Here is a 20,149-nt window from a genome sequence, read left to right as displayed (position 1 = left end):
TTGTATCTGCAGTGCCTGATTTTGCAACCCATCCTCAAAGATTATATGTGTGTGTATAAATTATGTATACACTTAAAAGGATAAATTTTGCAGGCAAGAGGAGTTAAAATACTGTCCTCACACTAACAGTGAGGCACTTTGCACAATGGAGACATCCATGTGCTCCAGATGCATTTTAAATAGCAAATGGCCTTTCTAATTATGAAGCATTTGTCACAGAACATTCTGGCAGTTGGAATTTGGCTTGAGGCTAACATATGTCTTAATAATATTGGAAAGCATTTGTGGGCTTCATAGACCCCCCTCAAGGTCTCTTCCAAGCCTTAGATTCTGTCATACTGTGTATTCCAGATGATTGAGGCATCAAGAATTAAAGCTTCTGGAATTCCTTGAGCAGAGTCAAGTTCTTTATGGAAAAAGCTGATGCTCTTTTATGTTGACAGTAGAGTAGGTGGGTAAACTAATGATACTTTTCCTTGTCCTTGTGACGAGACCTGGGGTACTGAGGGACCGACCCCTTAGGTTCTTGACTTCAGCACAGAAGAATTCATGTGGCAGTCAGGTTAGATGAGTTAGAAGTGAAGCTTTTTTTTTTTTTTTTTAAATTTATTTATTTATGCATACAAGAACTGGGGTGTAAGCCAGAGATTCAGGGGGTGAGAGGATTCACCAGAGACAGTGGGGAGAAGAACAGGCAGATCCACTGAAATACACTACTGAGGAGAGCAGTGGGCAAGGCTGGAGAGGTCTGTGGTGCCATGTGGGTTGTTGCTTCCTGGCTGGCCAGGGATCTAACTTGTGCTGCAGTGCCTGGCAATAGCTTGATAGTGCTGTCTTTAACCACTCTGGCACCTGGGAGGCACAGAAGTGAAGCTTTATTGCAGATGAGAGTATGCTCCAGAGGGCAGATTCAAGGCAGGGTAGAGTAGGGTTCTGAGACTGCTGATAAACATATTTGCTTACTTTGATGGGGGAGAGGCTCAAAGATGGAGTCCTAGGGCCTCCCCTGTGGCGCAGCGGTTGAGTGCTGGGTTGCGAAGCTGCCCGCAGCCTCCGCGGCACCTGTTCGATCCCCGGGCTGCTCCCTGGCCACCGGAGGAGGGTCCCACATGGCGCGCAGACCTCTCCTGCCGCCCGCTGCTCCCCTCAGCAGTGTGCTTCGGTCCTTCTGTCTGCTCTGCTCCCCGCTCTGGCTCTGGTGGATTCTCTCACCCTCCCGCGCTTCTGATTGTACCCAGTGTTTGTATGAATAAATAAATAAATCCTTAAAATAAATAAATAAATAAATAAATAAATAAATAAATAAATAAATTGTTAAAAAGAAAAAAAGGTGGAGTCCTAAACAGGTTCTGACCAGTTTTGTTTACCAAGAGGGGGCTGGGGTTTATAGATGGGGTCCTGAACAGATTTTGACCAGTTCTGCTTAACAAGATCACTGGGACATTCCTGTTGGTTAAGTAAGATAGGACTTTTGCAGTCAGTGGCACCCAACCTAAATAAAGGGTCTCAACTAGTAGGATTTGGGTCACCTTGCTCTGAAATATGCATACATATCATTTTTCAGTTACTGGATGAAGTGGGGGTAGGAGGAGGGCTGCAGCCTCTGTGCTAAATTCCTGTTTTCTACCTCACTTCCTCCTGTGCTAAGCCCCCAACAAAGCGTGTTGTTTAAATGGACAAGAGTTTCAAATCAGACCCAACTACCTGAGAATGTTCTCCAGAGAACAGGGAATGACTTGTGGGGAAAATAAGTTAATCTGGAATCCTTGTTAGAAAATTCTACTTATATTCCCCTGCAGGGCAAAGACACTCAGACATAGCTCATATTGAAAACCAGTTCTCTAAAAGAGATTATGAGGGTCTATGTTTTTTTTCCCAGTGAGATAGAGGAGTAGAATATTTGCACACACACAATTCAATTTTGCAAATATGTGATGAAAAATTTACTTGGTGTTGTACCGGGAGTAAAAACAGCATATAAAGAAATTGCTGTTCTAGAGCCGCACTGACCAGTAGAAATATAATGTGACTGATAAATGTAATTTCAAATTTTTTAGTGATCATGAGAAAAAGGTAAAACTAAATAGGCATAATTTTTGTAGAACGCATTTCATTTAGCTTAACCTACCCCAAATGTATTCTCAATACATAATCAGTACAAAATTTTTTATAAGGGGGCCTCCCTGTTTGCGCAGGGGGTTAAGACGCAGCCTGTGAAGCTATCCTCAGTCACTGCAGCATGAGTTCGATCACCGGCCAGGGAGGCACCCACATGGCAAGACAGACCTCTCCAGTTTCACCCGCTACTCCCTTCAGCAGTGTATTTCAGTCGATCTGCTTGTTCTGTTCCCTACTTTGTCTCTGGTGAATCCTCTCGCCCCCCACACCTCTGGCCTGTACCCCAGTTCTTGTATTCATAAATAAATAAATCTTTTTTAAAAAAACAAATTTTTTAAAGATTTTTTTCCCTAAAACTTCCAAATCCTGTTTGTACTAACGCATGCAGCATATTTTGTTTTCCATTAGTCTCATTTCAAGTACTCAGTAGTCCCATATGACTAGTAGCTATCATATTGGATAGTGCATATTTAAAATTACCAAGGACTGGGAAAATAGAAACAAAATTGCAAAAATTTTAGTCTGGAAAAGTCTAAAAAGGGAAAATACATAACTGAACTAGATGTTGTAGATAGAAGTAAGTTTATTTATTTATTTAAAGATTTATTTATTTATTTATACAAACACTGGGTACAGTCAGAAGCGAGGGAGGGTGAGAGAATTCACCAGAGTGGGGAGCAAAACAGGCAGACTGACAAAAAACACTGCTGAGGGGAGCAGCGGGCACGGCAGGAGAGGTCTGTCGCGCCATGTGGGACCCTCGTTGGTGGCCGGAGATTGAACTGGCGCTGCAGAGGCTGCAGGCAGCTTCACAGCCCAGCGCTCAACCGCTGCGCTACCAGGGGAGGCCCCTAGAAGTGAGTTTTAGAAGATAAGTAGGTAGAAAATCATTGCAGGCTGATGAATTATCATGAACAAGAACATGGATAAAATAAACTTTAGTCTGGAGGACTGAATAGGGTTGGGTAGACCTAGAGTCTAAGAATAATGTTTATAAAATAAACGTTAGCATAAAATAAAGTATATAGGATTATGAAGGAAGCCATTTATATTACCTTATAGTGGAAAAATTAATAATTATGGTAAAATAACAATAAGATCTAGAGACTGGTCTACTAACTACCATAATTTAAAAATAATTATTAAATGTAAATTATGTTTAAGATCTGCAGCAAGTGTTGGATGATTAAAAAAAAAGAGCTTGGTGACAAGCTATGACTGTGTTTTGTTGTCTATACTTATAGAAAGGAATGCTCAAGTGATAGTAAAGATAAAGATGCCATTTTCCCTGCCCACACTCACAAATCCCTTGAGTTCCATCTACAGATTCCTAAAGTTCTGTGGATCCCCAGTGTCCTAGTTCAGACTACAATAATAAATACCATGATTGGGTGGCTTAAATAGCACTTATTTCTCACAGTTTTAGAGGCTTGAAGTTTAATATTAAGGTGCAAGTATGCCTGAGTTCTTGGTGAGGGCATGCCACTTGCTTATTACACTTAAGTGACCTTTTCTTGGAGCATGTGCACAAGAAGAGAACACATATCACTTGGTTTTTTTTTTGTTTTTTTTTTTTAAGATTCATACAAGAGCTGGGGTGTAGGCCAGAGGTGCAGGGTGGGGGCTGGGGGGAGGGTGAGAGGATTCACCAGAGACAGAGTGGGGAGCAGAACAGGCAGATTGACAGAAATACACTGCCGAGAGGAGCAGCGGGTGAGACAGGAGATGTCTGCTGCACCATGTGGGTCAGCTCCTTGGCTAGGGACAGAACTCATGCTTCAGTGGCTGCTCATATCTTTGTAGTGCTGAGACTTAACCCCTTGCACCACCAGGGAGACTTCACATGTCTCTTCTTTTTATAAGGATACTAATGGCATCAGTCAGGCTTCATCCTGACCTATTTACCTCCTGCAATATTATGATTTAAAATAAGAAATGTATTATGGTATATATACACAGGGTCATCTTCTAAGATCTCTAAGTGATGACAGTAACAAAGGTGGTTCTTGTTAGGCTAATGTGGTGACCTACAGGACTCTACAGGAGACCCAACCATTTGATTACTAGAGGGCTGGAATGAGTAGTTAGTAAGTTAATCAATTATTCCTATGTAATGTGGTCTCCATTAAAAAAAAAAAAAAACAAAAAACAAAAGGACTCAGTTTGGAGAACTTCTGGCTTGGTGAACTTGTGGCTGTGCTGAGTCAGTAGTGCCTGGAGGTGGCATGGAACTCTGCACCCTTTCCCCATATCTTGCTCTATGCACCTTTTTCAACTGTTCCCGAGTTAAATCCTTTTATAATAAACTAGTACTAATAAGTAAAATGTTTCTCTGTGAGCTGTTCTAACAAATTGAACCCAAGTTGGGGATTCTTGGAAACCTCTGATTTATAGTTGATTAGTCAGAAGCACAGGTGACAACCTGGACTTGCAGTTGGAGTCTGAATGGGTCGGGGTGCAGTCTTGCAGAAATGGACTCCAACTGGTATTTTGAGAATTGCTTGGTGTTGGTGCTCTCCCAGCCCACACCTTGAATTAAGTGCCAGAAACTATTTATCTCTTTAGTTGATGTTCTACAAAAACCTGTATCAAATCTTCTGGACTCCTCTCTTCAGGGAGTTGGAGATGTGTTTTCTGTGTACTCACAGGCCTAGATATGTAACCCCTGTAAATGCTTACTCTTACTGTGTTTTTCTCTTATACTTTCTCTTATACTGCCCAGAAGTTGGGCAGTGTTTCCTGCAAAGTTCTAGATAAGTTTTAGTAAGTGTTTTCAGTTCTGCAATCCATAGGTCTCTGGCAATACTACTCATTTCAGCTGGAGACACTCACTGTGTAAACAAATAGGTTGTGTTCCAGTCAGATATTTATGGACACTAAAATTTGTTTCATATTGCTCATATTTTAAATTTTCAACCATTAAAAAATACAAGGCCTATTCTCAGCTAGTGGGCTATCTAAAATCTAACCAGGGGTCGTTTTTTGCATGGATGAGAATTTGCCAGCCTCTGAGTACATGGATTTTTTGCATGGATGAGAATTTGCCAGCCTCTGAGTACAAGAATTGCAGTTTTTTTCTATCTCATATATAGCACCACTGTTGACTGTGTTGATGTAGAATAAATATGATGTAAAATAAATATCTGAGACTTTAAGTTCTTTGCACCCACATTGATTTCTTCATTCCAAACTTTGAGTTAGCAGAAGAATTCCACAGTAAGAGAATTTAAGCTAAACCCCCATTTGTGGTCTCTAGCTAATACAATTTTGTGGTTTTTTCATGCAGTTAGAGATCTCAGTTAAATGTTCCTTTAACCTAAAAACATGATAAATGTTTCAGCAGAGAATTTTTTTTTTTTTTTTTTTTTTTTTTTTATTTTTATTTTTTATAGAGGCATGTTTATTTATTTATTTATTTATTTGCTTGTTTTGTTTATACATGCACTGGGCACAGTCAGAAGCGCGGGAGGGTGAGAGAATTCACCAGAGCCAGAGCAGGGAGCAGAGCAGGCAGAAGGACCGAAGTACACTTCAGCAGAGAATTTTAAGATATGTACTTGAACGTAAAGGAAAATCCATTCCCAACACACTCTTGCTTTACGTTCTTCAGACTTAATGTTCAACAACAGTAATCATGTGAAAATCACAGGAATTTTATTTGGTAAGTGTTTATTATTTCCTACAGAGATAAATACACCATTTCAGATCAAAGGTAAATGGAGTTTTTTTTTTTTTAATAGTCTTTTCAGGTTATGGAAGCAGCCTATTTCCCTCCAACAGGCTGTTCAAGAAGCAAGTTGTTAATCACAGCTCTAATATACCATGTTTTTGATAACCAGGCAGCATGATTATTAGTCATGCTTGCTCACCTGTAAAATGCTGACTATACTAATACATATATTAGCTGAATATAAAAATGGTTTTGGTATCTTGCCCAAGGTTATGGACACATTTGCAAACTCATCAAGCTAGATTCATTATCATGCAGAATATCCTAGGCAACTTTCACTTACAGACTTTTCAGTAGCCCCAAGTAAACAGAAATCAAAAGTATTGCATTCTGTAAACTTATTTTATAGATTTTTTTTTCAGTATATGGTTTATGATACGTTAAATTCAGTTTAGATATTTTAAAGTAACATTAGAGTCTACCTAGATTACATTTTGTTTTTGCAGGTATATTTCCTGTACATAAATTTCATAAAACAAGTATTCCCATTGTTTATCAAATGAAAATTTAAACTCTCAGGGACTTTTCTCTGAGAGAAGGTGCAAACTTATTTGAAGAAACATGATAGTGATGGATCAGAGATAATTAATAATATTGGTGATATATGACAAGTGCCAGTGAGTGACACAGAGAAAGAAATTTAATAGTTCAGAGGACAAAGAAGTTAGTTATCAAGAGGGACCAAGTACAGAACCTGGCCTTAAAGAGTGGACTCAGACTTAAATTTTGCAATGACTTGGTTACCCCCCCCACACACACACCTACACCCCCACTACACATTCACCTGCCATGCCATTGCTCTTCTTCCCATTGCTACCATGTTTACTGAGACCCTCCTTACTTAACTCCTGATTTACTTGTAGCTCTGCTTGGTGGTCATTGCTCCTGGTTTGAAACTGTGCACATGACATAGTATAGAACAATTTTCCTCCCAAAGCTTCCTCATATAACTACTCTGTCCTAAAGTTATTACATACATTGTTTTTGGCACCAGTGGTGTATAGGTGTATATTCTACTTAACTGGGGTGTCTCTGAATCCAGCAAACATTTGCTGATTGCTGACAAAAACACCCCGTTGGGAAGACAAACACCTCGACTGCCCCGAACCCCGGAAATGTGAGGCCCCAACTTCCCTTACATTCTCTCACCCCCTATAAAATCCCAGCGCTCCACCATTACCAGAGCTAGGTGTTTTGGGGTGCCTATCCCACTGACTGCTTTGATAGACATCTCAAGTAAAACTCCATGATGTAAACACAGTTCTCGTGATGTGCCTAATTGGGCACACGCAAAGATCCAGTTTGGTAGTTTACAGAGAGGCTGACAGCTAATACACGGAGTCCAACTTCCCAAGTCCTTCAAGGAATTCCCAATCCATTTATCACAGAGTTTTATGCACAAATGTCCAAAATATTCAGATATTATGGTGCTCATTTAAGATTTACAGTTTCGGGCCACCCGTGGCGGCGCAGGAGGTTGAGTGCCGCACTGTGAAGCTGTCCGCAGCCTCTGCAGCGCCGGTTTGATCCCGGCTGGCCAGCGAGGGTCCCACATGGCGCAGCAGACCTCTCCTGTCTCGCCCGCTGCTCCCCTCAGCAGTGTATTTCTTCAGTCTGCCTGTTCTGTTCCCCGCTCTGTCTCTGGTGAATCCTCTCACCCTCCTGCGCATCTGGCCTGTACCTCGGTTCTTGTATAAATAAATAAATAAATCTTAAAAAAAATAATGATGGTAATTGCAGAAAATTTTGATATTCTTTCTGTAAGCATTTACAGTTATTTTGATATACCCACTGTGTAGCCTTTAAAATTATGGTTTATTATTTTGTGTATATGTGTGTTTTTAAAGATCTCTAATAGTTTTCTGTTCATCAGATTAATCTTTGCTACTTACGCCTTATATGCAATTTCCTGGACTGTGCATCAGTTTTCCCTCAAATTATGTTGCTACCCTACAGAGACCTCATCATTTCTGTTTTCTTCCTGAGCTTTACTCCCACAGCACAAGCTCATTCTCAGCTGTGTTCTGGTTTATGTGCTTTTCCACCACTTAATTACCCTTTGCCATCTCTTTGAGCTAAACACCGTTGATTTTTAAAGTTTACTTCTGATTCTACCACTTCTAAATCTTCCTGATTTTCATAGCCCATTATGAATGTTTCATCCAGTCTCATGGTTTGTCTCAGATAAACAGGTGTTCTGGAACAGAGCCTGGGTTTAGGAGAGGGACTAGAATGTGGCTGGAGAATACTTGAGAGATGAGCTTTATTTTTGATGAAGTATCCTTTTCAAAGGTTATGTGGAACAGAGCCATGTACACACCAGTCATTGCTGCTTTTTATTTTTTTCTACTTAACTGAGCACCTTTTATTCTTCAATAAGATATTGGCTAAGGGAAAATTCATTTTCTAGTTTCTTTTTTTAAGATTTATTTTTTATTTATACAAGAACTGGGGTACAGGCCAGAGACATGGGAGGGTGAGAGAATTCACCAGAGACAGAGTGGGGAGCAGAACAGGCAGATGGATCGAAGACATTGCTAAGGGTAGCAGCAGGCGAGGCATGTGGGTATCTCCCTGGCCGGCTGGGAATTGAACCCATACTGCGGACAGCTTCACAGAACTGCGGTCAACCCTCTGCACAACCCGGGAGGCCCTTTTCTAGTTTCTTAATGTCAAGTTATTTTGCAAGGAAAATTCAAAGATGGGGGTTTACTCTAGAACACAATATTCTTTGTTTCCCCCCATCCCACCCAGTCCTCTGTGCCCTTCCTCTCAAAGCACAGATGTCCTAATTAACATTTTGTCTCCTTTCTCACTAAGATCTTGCTACAATGCATTGTCTTTTTTTTTTTTTTTAAGATTTATATATGCATATGAAAACTGGAGTGTAGGCCAGAGGTTTAGGGGGTGAGAGGATTCATCAGAGACAGACAGAGTGGGGAACAGAACAGCCACATTGACTGAAATGCACTGCTGAGGGGAGCAGCAGATGAGTCAGGAGAAGTCTGTTGCGCCATGTGGGTAGTTCCCTGGCCAGCAGGGGATTGAACTCATGCTATAGAGGGTGCAGATAGCTTCACAGTGTTGTGCTTAACCCCTTGCACCACCAGGGAGGCCCTACAATGCATTGTCTTGGCTTCATCTGGTGAAGAAGAGAGAATTCTATTCCTCCACCTTTCTATGGTTTGCATGTTAAACTGTATCTTGGTCCCACTTGGTGTTCTTGTTCAAACCCTCACACACCCCTGTTAGGCACTAAATACCAAGGTTATGATATGTAGTTTTGTTTTTTAGCTCATGTGCTAATTTAAAATATTTTATATTATGAAAATTTGAAAATATGCATAAAAATATGCATAAAAATAACCTTCACACAGCTTTAATTATCAAGGTTTTTAGTGTATATACTTATTTAAAACCTGTTAATACTGATATATTGTTCTGTTATACTATGACATCTGTCTCTTTCTGAAAGTTCTCTTAGTCTTACTAGATCAAATGGTGAAATTATGTAATATTCAGTTTTAATACTTTATTCATTGTCAAAGACACTTGTATGTAAGGGCAAAAATTAAAATACAACAAACATCTAATATAACTTCATGTGGTAAGCTTGGGCACAGGTTACAATTAGTAAAATGAGCTTTGTGTAGGAGTCATTGTATAATTATTATTTATATTCTATTAAATTTGCCTCCAAACCTGAGAATTGAATTTTCACCTTGACTTTTTAGAATTAAAATATGAACATAAGAATCACTAACACCATTCTGGTAATTACCAGGGAGTGTTATTACTGTGAATTTCTCTTTTTCTACTTGTCATTTCCTTTGTATATAGTCTTGAAATTAGTTAATGCTTTCAGTGTGTACTTAGGCATTCTTATCCCTTAAGGACATAAGAACAACAGCAAACTTCTTATTAGAGAATAATATTAGTTTGGAAAATTTTGCCTCTAAGAATACTGTTAATACCAAGATTACTTGATATTCGCTTTAAATGAAGGTTAATCATTTTCACACCTTTCACCAATAACTCATCTCTTTTGCAGGATAAAGTCCACAGTTAAAATTCTCTAATTAAATTTTCCCTGCTTGTTTTGTTCTCCTTTTCTCCAGCTCTTGTAAATGTGAAACTCTGGGCCATTGATCGACAATGTTTTCAAACAATAATGATGAGGACAGGTCTCATCAAGCATACCGAGTATATGGAATTTTTAAAAAGGTAGGAGACATTCCTTATTACTTCTGAAAGTGTTATTGTCTTTTCAACCCTTTTTACTGAAATGCAGCACAGGGAAGAGATGTTACCTTTATCTCAGTCTTAATAGCTTACTGATTTATCTAAGTGCAAGACTTCGGACTGACTGCTTTATGTTTCTGGTGCCAATTTTCATGATGGGTGCTTAGGTCAGAACTTCCGATTTTGATTCAACATTCTTTTCTAGAGGATTGTAATTGGTAGGAACAAATGAGAATTTGCTTGAAGAAGAAAGGATATTGAATCCATCTTTGACCATTTATCGGTTAATGTATTTATGATACCTCTTTTAAAGCAACCCACACTGTAAGACTGAATCATCTCTTGTATGAGGTTCCATATTAAAGGTCAGATGACTAAGATGGAAAAGTTCCAAGAAGCAGCTTCTTATCCTTTAATCCTGAGTTTTATTTCCCAAGTTAAATTCATTTGATGTTGTAATTCTGAAATATCAAAAGCTTTTCTTTTCTTGATATTAAATATTGTTGTAATAACCCAATATAGTATAGGAATTGGTAAATCAGTTTTTCATTTCTTAGTAATACATTGATAATCCTTGAAATACATCTATTTTTTGTCTCTAAGCTTATTTTTAAGAAGATTATATATTTATTATTAAAAAGACTATTGACAATTCTAATGACTTTTTTCAAAAAGTGGTTATTTTGTACCATTTTTCTTTTGCAAACAGACCCATCATTAAATACTGTTAATGCACAGACTCTCTGAGATAAAGGGGAGTATACCACCAATTAAGATAGCATTTTTGAAAGTTAGGTTATTATACTCACTGTATATTTTTGGTTTGGCTGAAGAAATGTTAGAAATGGAGCCCAAATGAAATTCACATTGTGTTTCAGTTATGTATCTTAATAGTTATCTACTGAATTTTCTTAAGTTGCAATTTAATATTTCTTCTTGGGTATTTCTTGTAATTAATATATTTCTTTGATTGTGTAAATGCCACCTAAGTTATTTTCTTCATATTCCTGATAAAGGGACAATAAAATTCTACTTTGATTTCAAGTAATAATATCTTAAAGTATTACTTTATCAGTAGGTGTTGTTTTTTTTTATTTTAAAGATTTATTTATTTATACAAGAATTGGGGTATAATCAGAAGCACGGGAGGGTGAGAGAATTCACCAGAGACAGAGCAGGCAGCAGAACAGGCAGACAGACCAAAGACACTGCTGAGGGGAGCATTAGGCAAGACAGGAGAGGTCTGCTGCGTCGTGTGGCCGGCCGGGATTCGAACTCGCGCTGCAGAGGCTGTGGACAGCTTCATAGCACGGCGCTCAACCCGCAGCACCATCCGGGAGGTTCCTGGGTTTTTTTCTTAATGTGATTAGATGAAACATTTAGGAGAAATGGAGATGAAGATTTGTGTCTGAAGTTTAGTATATTTTGCAAGGAACTCAAACTCAGGTGACCTGTAGATATGTGTATGTGTTGTGTGTTTTGTGGATAGATATAGATTGATATGTTTTTATATACGTTGAGAGAGGTGTGTGAGTATAAAGATAGAGACAAAGAAAGAATACTCATTTTTAAACATTTACTTACAATGCAAATTATTGATTTCTTACGATACAGCAATAAAGAAAGATCCCAGCTGGTACTTCATGAATACTTACCTGTAAGAGACAGCCCATTATTTGTTTCATGTAACTACATGTTGGATACTTAGGATGTTAATTTCAACATCATAATTTTTTTTCACAAATAAATGGAACTCTTAAAACAATAACTTCTCTAGCATCACTGTGTCAGGAAATGGAAGTATTACTATTTTTGTTATTTTGTTCTTTGTAATTGACCCTGGGTATTCTTTTATTTTTTTATCATTCTCAGAGCTGCCTAAATTTGTATTAGCTCTCTGACAATCGAAAACCTAAACAGTAAATATTGGTTCTCTAGAGTGTGTGATCATTTCTTGGTGGTCAGCTCAGAGCAGGTGAAATTTAACTGGTTGAATGAGAAAGAGGGAGACACTGGCCGTCTCTGATGGTCAGCCCATAAAACATCAAGTGCATGTCATTTGTGAATGTAGTACTGGGCTGGGAGTCTGGAGAGATGACAAGATGACCACCAGTGCCTGCAGCCAGCTTTAATCTTCTTACATGGCAACTGTGACTCACTGGTATTTTCTCTCTCGCTAAGCCTTCAGTGGTGCACAGTACACACTGAATTATGTACTGCCTCATTAGCAGGTACTCACGGTCAGCCCATAGTCAACCCAGCCTGTTTTTTTCAGTCTGGTTTCTTCTTGCCCCAGGCCAACCGAACAATTATGCCAAGGCTGCCTCTGTGCTTTACAGACAGCATACTGTTGCTTTTGCCCTTTTCCCGTTGTCAGTATCCAATCACTCTCTCTCTCTTTTTTTTTTTTTTTTAAGATTTTTTTATTTATTTATACAAGCACAGGGTACAGTCAGAAGCGCGGGAGGGTGAGAGAATTCAGCAGAGCCAGAGTGGTGAGCAGAGCAGGCAGAAGGACCGAAGTACACTGCTGAGGGGAGCAGCGGGCGGCAGGAGAGGTCTGCGCGCCATGCGGGACCCTCCTCCGGTGGGTGGCCGGGGAGCAGCCGGGGATTGAACCGGCACTTAGAGGCCGCGGGCAGCTTCGCAACCCAGCACTCAACCGCTGCGCCACCGGGGAGGCCCTCCAATCACTCTCTTTTCAGATCCAACTAAAAGTTGCCTCTTCCATAGGTACTGGCCTCATTCCACCTTTAAGTAACCTCTACCTCCTCGGAAGCTATAGCTCCACCATGGATCTCATTTTCTATTTTGTTTTGTTATAATTTAACCACTAGACTTTACTTCTAAACTATAAACTTTTTAGGACTATAGATACGTCTTAAGTGTCTTGGTATTCTTGGGTATGTAACTCACTGCTTTATAGATAGGCAGTTAGTAGGACAGTGAGTACAGGATTAATATATAATTTGCAGGGTCTCCCTGGTGGCTCAAGGGGGTAAGACACAACCTATGAAGCTGTCCACAGCCACTGCAGTACAAGTTCGATCCCCGGCCAAGGAGCTACACACATGGCACAGAATACCTCTCCTGACTCGCCCGCTGCTCCCTTCAGCAGTGTATTTCAGTCAATCTGCCTGTTCTCTCCTCACTCTGTCTCTCACCCCTCGCACCTCTGGCCTGTACCCCAGTTCTTGTATGCATAAATAAATAAATTTTAAATATATATATATATAATTTGCGGGGGGGCAGTGCAAAATGAAACTTCAGGTTTCCTTTTTCAGAAAATGTTATGTGTTTCACGATGTCAGTGCCATTGTATTAAACCAGACAGAGGGATCTTCTAAGCTTGGGCCCTGTGCTGTTTCCTGGCTGCACGCTCATGTAACTGAAAGAATGATTGATATTCATTCTTTCTTCTGGTTCCAGGTTACCTGTACTTGCTACTATTTATTTTACAAGGCTATTAAGAGCTGGCTTTATATCCCCAAAGGGAATAATGATCAAAATTAATTTTTTCTACCGTAACTTCAGAATCATTTTTATTTCTGTGTTTGTTGTTGACTTTGGAGTATTTTGTTTGCCACTCTTTCACATAGAGCTTTTAAAGTTTTATATAGTTGGGCCTCCCCTTGTGGCGCAGGTGGTTGAGCGCCATGCTGTGAAGCTGTCCGCAGCCTCTGCAGTGCCAGTTCCATCCCAGCTGGCCAGTGAGAATCCCACATGGCGCAGCAGACCTCTCCTGTCTCGCCCGCTGCTCCCCTCAGCAGTGTATTTCGTCAGTCTGCCTGTTCTGTTTCCTGCTCTGTCTCTGGTGAATCCTCTCAACATTTTTCTTTATGACTTCATGTTTAGAAAGACTCACCTTAACATTATAAAAATGTGGACTTAATATGTTAATGTTCTTTATATAAATTGGGAAGGCTGTATGTGTTTTACTCTAATGTGCTTGCTAAATAACACTTTCATCATGTTTTACATAGGAGTGAAAGGGGTGTTAAAAAATTAAATCTTCAGCAAATGATCATCAGAATTCTTCACTATAGAGGTCACTGTTACATATTAGAAAGTCGTCCTACTCTATCCCTTGAGGATGATGTCAAGAGACAATCTTGATACTTGTAAAAGACTGTTCAGAATGGACCATAGGTTCAAATCAATTTTTTTTTAATCCTTACATTCCTGAAAAGGAGGATCTTGACTTTCTATTTATGAGAGAAATGAGGTAACATAGAAAAAAAGACCCTGTGTCATTAGAATCAGGTAGCCATAACACTTGGGCAAAAGCTGCCTAAAATTGGGAATTCTTCACCATGACTGACATTAATTAGTTCATGCCAACTCTTCAGAGTTGCCTCTTTATCCATAAAACTAAGGTCTTTAAAATAGAATAAACCCAACTGCCATTTAAAAACCCATCTATTATGACATGGCAAGGTGGATTTTATATAACATAAATTTATAAAAGCATTTCATAAACTATGTATTTTAAGATATTGCCACTTTTTAAAATATTATAAGGCACTTTATTAAAAAAATAAAAAGTCATCCTAATTGTGAAATTCCAAGGACAATGACAGGCTAATAGAGGAAAGGTCCTGTGTTACTATTACCTCCTCTTCCTCTTCATTTTTTCTAAATATACGTATAAGTTTGGCTGTGTGAAAAGGGGACGCACCAGGCATATAAATACATGGATCTTTCTTTCTTTTTTTGTCAAAGTTTTTTTTAGTTTTTATTCTACCATGTTTATCCATTTTGAACTACCCGTCATGTGGATTGGCCTCTCTTTGCTATTAAACGCCACATCCAATTGTGACTCTGGCTCTTTAATCATATTTAGTTGTTTCTCTTTTGTGACTGGATTTCACATTTCCTCGTGTAAACACAGTTGTTGCTATGTGAGCATAGGGAAAAAAAAATTCAAGGGGCAGTGCTACTAAGAAAGTCATGATTGCTAAAGGTCCAATAGCAATTTTGCCAGTTAACAGCATTTTGTGCTTTTTTTGGATACTGATAAATGTTTCTGTTTTTAAGATAGAATCTTCAAATGGGACAAATAACTGCCAGAGTTAATTTGTGTTGCTTTTTTTCCTCAAAGTATTTTCTCTGTGCTGTTGTTGGGTTTTTGGCACTTTATAACAAGGGATGCATTAGAATGCAGCTGTGTGACCACTGGGCTGTGCTTGCAGGAACTGGGTTTTCTTTTGGTCCCAGACTATGATGATGATGATGACGACAATGATGATTATAATGAACCTCTATTCATTTTGATTGCCTTGCCGACAAATCAGAGACACAGCAGGGACTGTTTGGAACTTGAGCTATTCCATCAATCTTGTTGATTCTCAGAAAACTTTCTTTGTCTACTGGGGAATCTCTGCATAAAGCAGATATGCTTATGTCATCTTTCTGCTTAAAATCATTCCATAACTTCTTGTCATCTTAAGGTGTAAAGCCTAAGTCTTTATCATTGTTTTCAAAGACCTCCCTGATCTGGTTACTGTGAATCTCCCCACATCCATCTCAGGCTCCATCTTCTGCTTTCTTATTCTTTAATACCATCTCTGTTTCTTTCACATGATAATCCTCCATATATACTCCATGCTTCCTCCCATTTGGAGATCATTCCAAAGAAACTCTTTTCTCTTTGAATGGATGTATTTCCTAGTGTGGTGTATTGTGTGGCAGAAAACAGAATCTGGCATTTCTTTTTTAAAATAATTAATTAATTAATTATGCAAGCACTGGATACAGTCAGAAGCACGGGAGGGTGAGAGAATTCACCAGAGCCAGAGTGGGGAACAGAACAGGCAGACCGACGAAATACACTGCTGAGGGGAGCAGCGGGTGTGGCAGGAGAGGTCTTCGCACCATGTAGGACCCTCGCCCGGTGGTCGGGGATTGAACCGGTGCTGCAGAGGCTGCAGGCAGTTTTGCAATCCAGCGCTCAAGCACTGCGCCACCAGGGGAGGCCCTAGAATCTGGTAGTTCTTCTTCTTTTTGTTTTTGTTTTTGTTTTTAATAAATTTTATTTTTATATTCCCCATACAATTGCAACCCCCTTATTTTGACCCCAATCCCTCCCCTCCCCCCACCCCCCATAGAGTGTCTCTGGTTCATAGTTTTTTGTTGATTTTGATTTTCACTTTCTTATAGTTATTCATTTTCCTGGTCCCTTATTTAAGTTTTCTAGATTCCTGCTATGAGTGAGACCATCCAGTATTTTTCTTTTTCTTTCTGGCTTATCTCGCTGAGCATGATCCCCTCCAGCGCCATCCATGTTGCTGCAAATTGCATGTGTTTATCTTTTTTGAATGCTGAGTATGTATTCCATGGTGTGTATGTATCACATCTTCTTGATCCAGTCATCTATTTTTGGGCATTTGGGTTGTTTCCAAAGCTTAGCTATTGTAAACAGTGCTGCTATAAACATAAGGGTGCAGGTGCTCTTTGGAATTGATGTTTCTGTGTCCTTTGGGTAAATACCTAAGAGTGGAATTGCTGGATCATATGGAAGCTCTATGTTTAGTAGGTCCAGAAATCTCCACACAGCTCTCCATAGTGGTTGGACCAGTTTGCACTCCCACCAACAGTGCAGGAGAGTTCCTTTTTCTCCACATCCTCGCCAACATTTGTTGTTGCTCGTTTTTTTAATATGTGCCATTCTCACTGGTGTAAGATGGTATCTCATGGTAGTTTTGATTTGCATTTCCCTGATTAAAAGTGATGTTGAACATTTTTTCATATGTCTGTTGGCCATTTGCATTTCCTTTTCAGAGAAGTTTCTTTTTAGCTCTTCTGCCCATTTTTTGACTGGATTATTTTCTTTGTTGTTGTTGAGTCTCATCAGCTCTTTGCAGATTTTTGTGATCAGTCCTTTATCATTAGTGTTGTGTGCAAAAATGTTCTCCCAGTCAGTGGGGTTTCTCTTTGTTTTTGTTATTGTCTCTTTTGCTGTGCAGAAGCTCTTTAATTTGATGTAGTCTTTGTTTATCTTTGCCTTCACTATCACTGCTTTGGGTGATGTGTCTGTAAAGATGTCTTTGATGTGAATATCACGTAGTGTTTCGCCTATATTTCCTTCTATGTATTTTATGGTTTCAGGTCTTATGTCTAGTTCTTTAATCCATTTTGAGTTGATTTTTGTGTATGGTGTGAGGTAGTGGTCAAGCTTCATTCTTTTGCATGTAGCGACCCAGTTTTCCCAGCACCATTTATTGAACAAACTTTCTTTGCTCCAATGCATAGTCTTTGCTCCTTTGTCAAAGATTAGTTGGAATCTGGTAGTTCTTAAGACAATGATCGTTTTCTGATTTTCCTTTCCCGTGTTGAAATAGGCATTAATAGTACTGGCCTCCAAGTTTCACATATTATTTTTAGTAAGTACAATTTTAAGGTTCGGGGGCTTTAAAGGTCTTTGGTAAAGGTATTTGGTTACCAGCTGACTGTCCATACAATGGAGGTATTTTTCAACTTTAAAATGACCCGTTATATGGGTTGGTCCTCTTTAGGTATAGATCTTCTCCAGGAATCACTGCAAAGTGGTTTATAATAAAACCCCCTTTGAGTGTCTGAGCAGCTTCCACATATAAGGAAGCAAGATGATGAAACATTCCACCTTGGGTGAGAATTTCCTTATTAAAAAGCCTGATATATTTTCTTGATACAAATATTTCCTAAAACTTGGAAATAAATCCCAAGTTTAGTTTGTTCTTCCTTCTTGTTCTCTAAAGCAATGATACTTGTATATATATCTAACAAGTAATTAAATATGCTCTTTTCACATGCATATAAGAAAGGTGATATTTCTTTTTTTAATTATTTTTAAAAGATTGTTTATTTATTTATTTATTGATTGATTGATTTATACATACATACATACAAGCACTGGGTACAGTCAGAAGCGCGGGAGGGCGAGAGAATTCACCAGAGCCAGAGCAGGGAGCAGCGCAGGCAGAAGGACCGAAGTACACTGCTGAGGGGAGCAGCGGGCAGCAGAAGAGGTCTGCACGCCATGTGGGACCCGCCTTTGGTGGCCGGGGAGCAGCCGGGGATCGAACTGGCGCTGCAGAGGCTGCGGGCAGCTTCTCAACCCAGCGCTCAACCGTTGCGCCACTGGGGAGGCCCAGAAAGGTGATATTTCTAAAAGCAAAGTGTAACCTTGTAATTGAAACTCATGCTATCATTTTGTTATAGAATGGCCTTCACTAAGACAATAATTACATCTGGGGTGATTCTATGACTTCTGCCTGTAGTCTATAACTATATCAACTTTCTGAAAGTTACCCTTAATTGCTTTACATTTTAGCTATCCGGTACTTTTGGTCACACCTGCCATTGTTAGATAGGAGAGATGGCAAAAAAAAAAAAAAAAGTGTATGAAAATAGTTTGGGGGATTTTTATACTTTTAATTTTAATTTTTTTTTAAGATTTTTAATTTATTTTCACAAGCACTGGGTACAGTCAGAAGCGTGGGAGGGTGAGAGGATTATTCACCACAGCCAAAGCAGGGGACCAGAATAGGCAGACTGATGAAATACACTGCTGAGGGGAGCAGCGGGTGCGGCAGGAGAAGTCTGTCACGCGATGTGGGACCCTCACCAGCAGCTGGGGAATGAACCCGCACTGCAGAGGCTGTGGGCAGCTTCGCAGCCCAGCGCTCAACTGCTGGGCCACCAGGGGAGGCCCTATACTTTTAATTTTTAAAGAAGTGATAGGCCTACTAAGGCATGGAGTGGTAGACCTCTTAGGCGTGGAGTTTAATAAAGCTTTTCTCGAATAGTGTGAAAACTGCATAAGAATTAAACTTGATAAAACTAACAATTTAAATTTGATGAGAAATAATGTGAAAAATAAAGTGGCATTTTCTCACCCTGTTTTCAAGTCAGCTTGTTCAGTCTGTTGTGTAGTAGCAAAGCCATGCCCATTAAGATGACAGGAGGAGCAGATAAATATGAAAGCAGATATTAATTTAACTTTATCTAGCTTTTACATGATATCTCTATTGATTCTTTTTTTAAAATAAAGAATATAATCTCTGATATTTGCATAATTATATACTGATTACCACATCTACACATCTCATATCCAAGCACACTCAAGACCTTCACATGTGAGTTCTAATCCTTGCCAATAATTAATAACTGATTTATGGTATTTGCAGCTAAAATTTCCCATTTGGGTAAAGTAATGTATCTCATACTGGTAAGTACTGTTTGGTTCCTGGGAAGACAAGACTGTGGCTAAGGGACTTATTTAATATGTTAGTCCATCGTACTGTCTGTCCCTGAGCCCAGAATTGGAGAGGTAAGTCTCTGTCTTCATCCAGTCCCTGAGGATACTTTCTCAATACTCTGGAAAAAAAATGAAAGCAGTGTGATGAAAGTTGTTAGGTATTCCTCTGTTTTTATTGGTGACCATAGAACTTTGTAAGTTGTTCTTACAGTGAGGCTTATTTAATTTCTCTGTCATTCAGATAGTGTCTAGTTACAGGCCTATCTTTGTAAATTGTTTTGTATGCAAAGGATTGCTGTGCCTGAGAGTGACTTCTGTTTCATAAGAACTGTTCTGTAATGTGCAAGTTCAGAGGGACAAGCTGTGGGGAAAATGTAAAAGGTAGATTTTTTGGGTCCTGGTAATCTAGATGTTTCCACTTGATAGAAAACATATTTCTGCACATTTGGACAGAAATCTGAGAATCAGGAGTGGGGATGAGAAAATGCTGTTGACAAACAAAGCAAACATCAGGTAATTTAGACAAAGTATGTGTCTTAGCTTGTGCATTTTATCTGTACTGGGAAGAGGGGAGGATGCCAGTTTGTATGTTTATGAAAAGCATGAAAGAGGTGGAATGTGCATTATAGATCCTATTTTTTTTTTGTTTGTTTTTGTTTGTTTTTTGGCTCAAGTTAGCCATAATGTATCAGCCAACATGATTTTACCAAGGTGAACTCTTAAGCTTGGAATCTGGCTGTTTAGCAACATTTGTGTCTCTAAATCAAAAAAGTTCTGACTGTTTTAGTGTAGAGTGCACTACTGAGAAGGGCAGTCATTGG

The 20,149-nt window shown here is 39.2% G+C and overlaps 1 protein-coding gene across 3 annotated transcripts in view; it reads left to right on the top strand.

The window, feature by feature from the left end:
* Positions 1-20,149, top strand: part of PRKG1 (protein kinase cGMP-dependent 1) — a 1,331,556-nt gene that overhangs the window by 867,829 nt on the left and 443,578 nt on the right. For all 3 annotated transcript variants that reach the window (XM_054690463.1, XM_054690462.1, XM_054690464.1), the window contains one exon: positions 9,967-10,072. In XM_054690463.1, the coding sequence (XP_054546438.1) occupies positions 9,967-10,072 (106 nt within the window). The remainder of the gene's footprint in view (positions 1-9,966; positions 10,073-20,149) is intronic.

This window comes from Talpa occidentalis, unplaced genomic scaffold (assembly GCF_014898055.3).
Source record: "Talpa occidentalis isolate TD23 unplaced genomic scaffold, MPIMG_talOcc4v2.1 talOcc4.8, whole genome shotgun sequence".
Classification (NCBI taxonomy): Eukaryota; Metazoa; Chordata; class Mammalia; order Eulipotyphla; family Talpidae; genus Talpa; species Talpa occidentalis.
Note: the sequence above shows the minus strand (reverse complement) of the source record. Positions and strands in the feature narration are given on the sequence as shown.